The following is a 10,053-nucleotide window of genomic DNA, read 5'->3' on the forward strand; positions in this document are numbered from 1 at the left end:
TTCTGCTCTCAACCAGAATCTCTGGGTTTGATTTCATCGAGCAAGGTGACGTGTTATCATGGGAAGGGGCACCTGGGGGGCTGATGTGAAGGGAAGCTAGGGCATTCTGTCGCCCACAGTCAGCCCCAGTCCTATTCAGGTTATGGCTGCTATAGTTGAACAAAACTGGGGAACAGAAGGCAGTGAGGGCTGAGGGATGGAGCTTGGCACATGCAGATTTGAACCCCTCTTAAGCTGCACATCATCTAGTGTTCTGAGCCTCAAACTCCTCTTCTTGTAAAAATATAAAGTACAGTGATATTTATCTTGCTGGGTTCTGTAGAATTAGAAAAAAAATGTGTGATACATTTAAATTTAACAACACTCAAATGTGTAGTTAAGGTGATTAGAACTTAAACCTAATTAAGCAATTAAAAAAATGTGTTCTCACATGCAAGTAAAAAGTTGAGGATGTGCTAGCTGCCATGAGGACTGTTTCTCTCTGCTACGCTCTTTGCTGGGTTGGCTTCATTTTCAGGCTGTGGAGGCCCTGGGAAGCTACAGAGGCACATCATCCTCCCTGCCAGCAGTCCCCGTATAAACAAAGGTGTCTCTTCTTCTTTTTTTTTTTTTTTTAAGATTTTATTTATTTATTTGACAGAGAGAGAGAGAGAGAGAGAGTGAGAGCAGGAACACAAGCAGGGGGAGTGGGAGAAGGAGAAGCAGGCTTTCCACCAAGCAGGGAGCCCGATGCGGGGCTCAATCCCAGGACCCTGGGATCATGATCTGAGCCAAAGGCAGACACCCAACGACTGAGCCACCCAGGCGCCCCACAAAGGTGTCTCTTCTTCAAAGGTCCATACATACCCTGGGATCCAGACTGACTGAACCATTCAGGTCATTTGTACCACCATTATCATTTTGAATAAAAAATGACTGACTTGTTGCATAGTAAATCCATGCCAGTGTGCCTAGGTGGCAGAGCTCATCCCTGAACCAGTCACTGGCCTGATGTATGGGACTGTACCAACCACCAAGACTTGAGCCACAAGCCTTACCCTGGACTAATCACTGTGTCTGCATCCAGTTCTCAATACTGTTGCACAATAGAATCTGGGACAACTTAAAGAAGAAAAAACATAATGCCTGAATGTCTGGGAACCCTGATAATTGCTTGATAATGGGACTCAGGTATCAGTATTCTTTTAAGCCCTAAGGTGGTTCCAATAGGTCTGTAAGGTTGAGAATCTGGTTGAGGGGGAATCAGCCCATTAACTGGCCTTGACTCCATCACTAGAGTCAAAATTACAACCTCATATACACATATACTAAACCACATATACTAAAAATGGATATAGTCACTAACAGAAGTAAGGATGGATCCTAGCTGGCAAAAATAGAAGTCTATACAGGCCACACACTTTATCCTCACACTCACTGCCAACCTATTTTGTTGTAAACCTTGCTAAGGTCCGAAACCCTGAAAAGGAAGGTCATGATTCTTCCATGGGAACAACGCTAAATATTGTAAAGAGCATTACTCTAAGTGCAGAAGTACATAAATGGCCCTTTAATATAAACATCATCATCTTTTTACATTTAAGAAAAAGAAAACCAGATGTATAGAATGAAGCCTGGAGTTATAATGTGAGGATGGGTCACAGGATAAAGGGAAATGGAAGAGAAAGGCCGGCAAAGAGTTCCTAGCTTGTGGGCATATTTGTATAAGGATAAGGGCAAGCATTCTTTGGACTTACTTGGCAATATTTTGCTGCCCTTGTTTCTGGAGAAGAGAAAAGTTACTAGCAGGAAGAAATAGTCTAAGGGGGTTAGGTTAAGAGATACATAGTTAATGCTAGGATTCTGAATCCTCAAGGCTCAGACCATGCAGGGAAAAATTCCCAGACAAGCCTTTCATCTTCCCAAGGCAGTATGCTTCAGGAATTTCCACTTATTGTTCCACATGTCCCTAAGCTGCCCTCAGGAGTGCAACGAAGCTCAGCTTCCACACATATGTTTCAATGCCAGTAATGCCACACATTCTGCATAATTATAAGGAATATCCATCTTTTGTCTGCGGCCCAAAACACTGTGGTTTGAACATCAGGCAACCCTATGGCAGCATGAAATTTTCATGGTTTGGGAACACAATTTCTAGGTGATCCCTTGGAATGCAAGGCAAAACATTCTCATATTTCTTCTCAGTGGATTAGCTTCTTACATGGCAAGTCATGCATTTTAGGGCTCCACCCTGTCTCAGTGCTTGAGTTTTCAGGTTGGAAACAAAGAAACTACTTCCCCCAAGTGTTTGCTCAGGCTAGAATGTGGGCCATGTACCCTAGAGGCCAGAGTCTTGTACTACTTAGCTTGCCCACCATATTTGTGACATGTTTTAAGTCAATGACTGTCTCTACAATATTGCTCATCTTCAAAATACATTCTGTAGTGAGGTCCTACAAAATGTCAGTTAAAGGATATTGCGGTAGATACAGACTCTAATGGCTTGTATAACTGATGGTAGTAATAAGAGCTTCTAGATTTATTATTAAATATTTTTTTAAATACAAATTGTTTCTAAGAAATACTTGAACATGCTGAAAGAGGGTCTAAGCTTTCTCTTCCTTTGAAACGAGGACACGAAGACAATGTTATTTGCTTTGGGGAGGTGCAATCTCCCCCTTTAGCAGTCTGGCAATGCCTATGGACTTTTAAAAAAAATAATTAACAGAAAATACAAAGGATTATATAGAAATGAAGTCTATTGTAATACATTAATCCAGGTATGTAGACCTAAAGGTTCTATGGATCTAAGCTAAGAAACTGATTTTATGTAATCTCTCTGTAAAGGTTTTATTTAGGGGTGAGTTTGAGGCCTTTTGATAAAACATATTAGAAAGTGCCTTGGCAGGGGAAACAAATTCAGACATTCATAGGCCTGGGCAATTAACAGGAACACTAGCAGGAAGGGTGGCAATGCACAGGTTGAGTGAGGAAGAGTGTGGCAAAATGCAAAGTGTATGTCCTATTTAAAGGCGGGAGCCTCTCTGAAGTCCAGCAGATTTTTGCCAAATGGGAATGTGGGCCGCCCGTATAGCCATGTATTCTCCTTTTTCAAGAGAAGCCAGGCATCTGGATTTATATATGAACGCTTCATATTTGTTGATGTTGGCTGGAGAAAAAATTAATTATCACTGTTTGGGGACAAAGGAAATCTGTCTTTTACCAGATTTGTCTGGAGGGCTGCAAGTCTGTAACTTCAGGAAAGTAAGAGGAATTAGAAGAAATTAATTACTCATATTTATAATGTATTTTTTACTATTAGTATCTCTGTTGCATTTATTCTGAAAATCTAAGAACTTAAATTTAATTTCCTTCCTCGAATGTCAACATGCTACTATGGAACAATCAGAGGCTGCAGGAGCTAAATTGTTTTTTATATTTCTAACAGATATTTATTAAAAACCTACTTCTATGCAACAGGGAATATACAAACTGGTAATAATATGAAGATTAGAACATTATCTTTGTTTCCAGAGCCTACAGACCAGTGTGGAAAGAGCTGTATTGAAATACTATAATACAATCTGTCTTACAGAGGGAGTAGGAGGGAAAAAAAAATACATCTTCCCAGGAGATTGAGAGGGATTTTCAGAGAAGAGATCTCTTTGAGTAGACCTTAGTATCAAGGGGCCCAGATTATTAATGATCTAACAAATTATTCTGAAGAATTGGACTTTCATCCTAAACGAAAGAGAGGATTGAAGATTTTTGAACAGGAAAGTGATATATTCAGATTTTTACAATCATTCTGACTGCAGTATAGAATACAGCCTACAGGAGGAGACAGGAGAGAAAGAAGGCCCACAGAATGATGACTGCAATAGTTCAGACAGTTGAACTAGGGCTGCAGCAGGATGCATGAGGAAGACTACCTGGATGGAAAGATAATCAGGGACTGGAAATAACAGAACCTAGGGGCTGATTGTGTGCTAGGGGGCTAAGTGGCAAAAGACAGGAAAGAGTTGGAAATGACTCTTGGGATCCCCTGTGAGATGCAGTCTTGTCTAAGATGAGAGCACAGTCCCTGGAGCCCGACTACTTGAATGAGAATCCTAACTCTTTTGCTGTGTTACTTTAAGCAAGTGATTTATTCTCTCTGGACCTCAGCTTTGTATAAAATGTCAAATATTCTTACAAGAGTGTTTACATTCATGCCTGAAAATTACTTTTATTATTATTAATTATTATAATTCTGGTTAGGATGGTGGTGCTATTCAGGTTGTTTTCGAAGACTAAATGTTGCATTTGAAGTGCTTTTAGAAGGGCACGTGTTGTGATGAGCACTGGGTGTTATATGCAACTAATGAATCCTTGAACACTACATCAAAGACTAATTATGTACTATATGTTGGCTAACTGAACATAATTAAAAAAAAAGAAGATTCCAGGTTTGCACAACTGAATATGTGGATCTCAGGTTAGAAGAAAGTTTCATTCGAAGGATGATGGTAGTTAAAAACCCCTTACGTTGATTAAATAGTCTCCAGCATTCTTGAAGAAGAAGGCCAGGGTCTGAGCCTTCAGGACACAGATGCTTAATGCGTGGATAGCATAGGAGTCAAAAGCTGCAGAGACTCACAAGAAGAGAAGGCCAGAGAGGCAGGAGGAGAAAAATGAAAGAGCAATGTCTCAAAACCAAGACAAGAAAGTTTTAGAAAGAGTATAATCAATACAGAAAATGCTGTACATGAGTTAAATATGATGATAACTGACATCATCTATATGTAACAACTGGGACATCCTTAATAAAGTGATTTAAAATACATAATTTAAAATATCTGACATATAGAATACATTCAAAAGTTAGTTTACATTATTCTTCTTAATTCTAATTGCATTTCTAGGGAGAGAAGAATGAAAAACTACTGGATTGAACCATATAACTTTCCATATTTATAGGTAAAAAATGTTGAATTCAACAACTGCATATAATTCAACTATGCTGAGTAACTAAAAAGCTGCTTCAAAGGTGTTTGTTTCTATTGTGTTATGATGCAAGAGCAAAAATTACCCCTTTCTTCTGATTTTCCTAAAGAAATAGGGCTGATAATGATTGCCTATATTCACATAAATAGAAGCTAATGATATCTAACTGCAGTTCTTACTCTATATTTTACGGTAGTTATTTCCCTCATCACTCACTTTTGAGTCTAAAAACTCCAGGGATGAAGCCTAAATGCAAAAGTAATTTGAAGGGAAGGATATTCATACCTGTCCCAAGAAATATCTTCTATTACTAATAACATTGGTATAATGAAAAAATCTAGTTATCTTGGCAGTGTAGTGCATAAGTATAAAATGTTAAAAGTGTTGGCTTTGGAATCAAGTCCTAACTCTACCACTTATCAGGTATGAGGTCCAGAGAAAGTTACTTGCTTTTCTAAGCCTCCATTTTCTCATTTGGAAAACAGAGAAGAGACTGCTGTCTCTTGGGATTTTGTTAGGAAAAGGGAAGATAATGAATAGGGGGGTTTAGCACAGGGCCCCTTACAACAATGGTAATTTATTTATATTTCACTTTTTATCTCCCCATAGTGAGTAAGCCTGAGAAAGTTTGAGAGAATTGTCTTTAAAAGAATAGATACTTTTAGGAGGCTTAGTCTTTTCATACATCAATGAAAACCCTGAAGTTCTTTCTAGTGGTGTAGCCTTGTCCAGTCCCTGGTAGCTTTCCAAGAGAACCAGCAGCCAGTTCCATAACTGCAAGACACAGGGCTGAGTAAGCTTTGTGCTTCTCCTCCATCAGGGACTGGCCAATGTGTTTCTTTGTAACCAATGAAATATATGACTCATAAAGCAAAATCTCTCAAAATCTACATCCAAATGAAAGCCGTACAATTAACTACATAAATATTATTGCTAACAGTGTATCACAGGCATCTTGATCACATCCCCAAATTTCCCTATTAACTTGGTATTTTACAGAGATGAAACTACAAATTGTTTTAAAAATACATTTCTTTTTCACTCTACATTAAATTAAAGCAAAATAAATTTATAAGCTATACTGAAACTATCTGGTGAAAAAGCCCTTGGAACTCAGTCACCTAAGGTTCAAAGTACATAGTAGTGTCTCATTTTGAATTTAAAATTGAATAAAAACAAGGCTGAAAATGTCCTAACCTGTTATTTGCTTTGTATTTTTATTAAAGATTACCATGCTTCATTACTGGCAAAATGGTCATTAAAAATGTAATATAAGACTATTCAGGGAAATAGAATCCCATAAAGTATGATAGTATTATGGATCTTAAAGTAAAGCCACCAGTGCAGATGTTCCTAATCATACTAAAAACACAAATACACAAACCAGTTTGTTCCAGCTACAGAATAATTCAATTAAAAGAGTGCTTATAATTTAACAGTATGAATAATAGTTCAAGCCAGGGATGTAGTGAAACTACAAGGAAATATAAATCTACAGAGTCTATGCCAAGGAAAGTGTTCCAAATTCTCAAGGTTGAGAAATTGGTTCCTTTCTTTGCTACAGGTAGGAAATTATTACTTGAATTAACAAAAAAAAAAAACCCACTAATAATAATACAACAAATATACCTTTAAGGAAAACACATGTGCACACACACACGCTCACACACATGTACGTACTACTTAACTTACAGCTCTCACCAATAGAAACACCTATCTAAATCCAGAATATCACTTAGAATCTGCTTTGGGAAAGTTAAACTCGACTTCTCACCAGTTTAAATTTCTTATTGAGAAATAAATACAGTATGTAATATGATACAGAATTAAATCAGCATGCACAGTAAAACATAAGCTCTGAGGACATACAGGATTCTCTTTGCAAATAATGATCTTGGCAAAGAGCCTCCTTTATGTACAGAAAGCTCTGTTCCTTGCTTATAGCAACTCTCAAGGCTACAACAGGTAATTGTGTGCTGCTAATTAGGTTTACAAACGATATGTACAAGCCAGGAGATATTTTATAGCTTGATTCCGTGAAAGTAATAAACTATATCAGTAAGGTCAAGCTATAAAAACTCATTCTCCCACAATTACTCCCATCTTTTACTCTTACATCGTATGAATTTTAACATTGCAAATACATAATAATGCCATTCAAAAAATGGTTCAGTGCTTAATAGCTTTCAAAAATACATTAAAAAAAGACAACTAAGAAAGCCTTTTTATACAGATATTCAATGTGCTTATTTCCCCCAGAGTTAATCGACTATCCATTTCACAAGCTAAATTATAGATCTTGGGTCATAATATTCTTTCAAGAAAGCGAAGTGACATCTATTCTGCATAAAACAGGAAAATCAAATGCAGTACATTACCTTGTGTCACCTGTTGAACTGCCAACATTATCCCAGACATGGTGTCTGGAAGCAAGTTTTCTTTCAGATTGTAATGTGGTGCCCATTCCAGAATAGGTAGACGCCTTCTACACCACTGTTTAAAGTCTTCACAATGGGGGGTATGCATCTTGCTCCACAGCATGCCTTTCTTTTTCCTCTTTGCCCCTGTCATTTTTCAAATTCCCTCTTGTAGAAGTAAACTTCTTTAGACAAGCAAAAAAAAATTGTTGTAGAGCACCTCCTTTCAATGCCAGGCTCCAATTCGTCTGTGGTTTTCAGTGTCAAAGCTATCTGGAAAATAAGTCAATAAAAGAGAGAGAGAGGGAGAGAAAGATTAACAGAAGCACTTAAATATCTACAGCCAGGCTGTATGCCTTATTATGGTGAAGCTAATTATTCTAGATAAAAGGTATAGGTTAAAACCTTGAATCCTTATCTGAACAAGACGGGGAAATGGTTCCTGTTAGTGTATTATTTTTCTGATCTTGGAAAAGTAATGGGTTCAGTGTTAAGCTGGTCTAGAGCTCTTTCGCCAGTAATTCCCCTTATATTCACTGTAGTCTTATGTTTTTGGCTCCAATCCCAATGGCTAATGAGGTAGTTCTGGGCGTGTGTTGGAAGTGGGCTGGGTTATGCTAATGCAACCAGGAAACTAGTCCAGTCTCTCCCCTACAAGCTGTGCAAAAACATAAAACTGCCAGAGGGGTCTATCGTGCAAAATATATTCAGACAATCTAGCCTTACTTTTTGAGGAAGTATATATTTTCATTATATCAGACAACTGCCAGTTCTACAAAATTCAGAAAAAGAAGAGGGTATTGCTAAATATCCTTATCTTTTTTTATTCCCTGGGAGATGAGATTTTCATTCATACGGAAACATTCAGACAGCCGCTGCCCAGTCAGAAAACGGAATAGCCAGTTCTCATAAACTGAAATTTCATCTCATGGGCTGAGAAAATAAGATCACTATGAACAAATATTTGTGGCAACAGTTCTTCCCTGTCTCGGAAATTGTTCATTCAGTTTTCTCTATTTCTCCAAATCATCTAGTTCTCACACTCATGCTATTGTAACTGGAATTTCTCAAGGAATAATGTATGGGTCAAACTATTGTTTGAAGTGTCCCCAAATTTTTTTGTGGCGCTGCCCTCTTTTCACATGACCTTTGGGGGGTTTCTCTTTTTTAGACAGGGTGTTACATTTTATAATAGAACAGACAGGCTGTCAAAGATTTTTATTTTATGATTGTTTCTCCTACCCCAGAAGAAAAACCCTGCATTTATAAGCTGTGCCATTGGAATTCAACCAAAAAGCCAATATATTAACTAAAATTGTGAAGCCAAGAAAAAGAATATCATGTACAAGTTTGCTGCAGCCCCTTTAATATCTACTTATCCAGAGAGCAGAAATCTGGTTTCTGAAAGCCTTCAGAATAACAGAGTACTTGGAGCCCTTGGCTACATCCAAGGTCCTCTGCTGTACCTTTTTCCATTGTTTTTAAATTAAGGTGGAGAACTATTCTCTCAGCTTTCCAAAGATGACACGGCTTTCTATCTGTACAAAAATAACTTTCTTTATAAATACAACAAATCCCACATATGTAGGGATGCAGGTACACTTCGTTCATATGTATAGGATAGAATTTGCTTTGCATTTTCCAATTGTTTACATCGTGTTAAATTTACAAGCTCTTCCTTACCTTAGATTTTGAGTCCCATTAGAGACTGAGTCATAGTATTTTAACCTTATCCTTTGATATGAAGGTAAAACCACCAGATAAGTAAATCCACTTTTTTTTTTAGACTTTATTTATTTATTTTTAAGAGAGAGAGAGCACTCACAGGAGTGGGGGCGGGGGCAGAGGGAGAAGCAGGCTCCCCACTGAGCAGGGAGCCCAATGCAGGACTCAATCCCAGGACCCTGGCATCATGACCTGAGTCCAAGGCAGACGCCCAACCAACTGAGCCACCCAGGCGTCCAGTAAACCCACTCTTAATAGTGCTGATACATTGCTTTTCCTTCACAAACAGCAATCTTAACTTTGTTTTATATACTACATTCAGTATATAAAACAAAGATATATATGTATGTATGTATTACTTCTTAATCAAAATCAACACTAAAGATATTTTTTCAAAATATATCCAGATCATAAATTCAAATCTATACTGACAAACTTAAAAAAAAAGCTTGACTGAAGTCACCAAGCAACAGCTGTGATTTGTGTAATTTCAATCATTAAAAAAAAAATGTTTAGGGCACCTGGGTGGCTCAGTTGGTTAAGCGACTGCCTTCGGCTCAGGTCATGATCCTGGAGTCCCAGGATCGAGTCCGCATGGGGCTCCCTGCTCAGCAGGGAGTCTGCTTCTCCCTCTGACCCTCCCCCCTCTCATGCTCTCTCTCTCTCTCGCTCAAATAAATAAATAAATAAATCTTTAAAAAAATGTTTATAACAAAGAATTCACATGAATGGACTTTTAGAATTGAAGATGAATCTGTATATAAGTACCTAAATACATTAGTACCAGCAAATGTTCTAAAACATCCTAAGACCAGGAAGGAGGATAAATTAGTTTGATAAAATAGTTCTGTTGTATTTCAGTCAAAAAACTCTTTAAAAATACAATAAATCTTTCCATAAAATCTTTCTTTAAGCATAAATCTAGAATTCCAATATCCAGACTTTT

The 10,053-nt window shown here is 37.7% G+C and overlaps 1 protein-coding gene across 1 annotated transcript in view; it reads right to left on the reverse strand.

Moving 5' to 3' along the window:
* The window catches only part of SLC26A7 (solute carrier family 26 member 7), a 106,372-nt gene extending 98,836 nt beyond the window's left edge, over positions 1 to 7,536 (reverse strand). The window contains exon 1 of the mRNA XM_028112116.2: positions 7,344 to 7,536. Coding sequence (XP_027967917.1) covers positions 7,344 to 7,536 — 193 coding nt within the window. The remainder of the gene's footprint in view (positions 1 to 7,343) is intronic.
* Positions 7,537 to 10,053: the final 2,517 nt, after the last annotated feature.

Source organism: Eumetopias jubatus, unplaced genomic scaffold, assembly GCF_037043125.1.
Source record: "Eumetopias jubatus isolate StellerSeaLion01/CBP00866 unplaced genomic scaffold, mEumJub1_p1.0 scaffold_4, whole genome shotgun sequence".
Taxonomy (NCBI): Eukaryota; Metazoa; Chordata; class Mammalia; order Carnivora; family Otariidae; genus Eumetopias; species Eumetopias jubatus.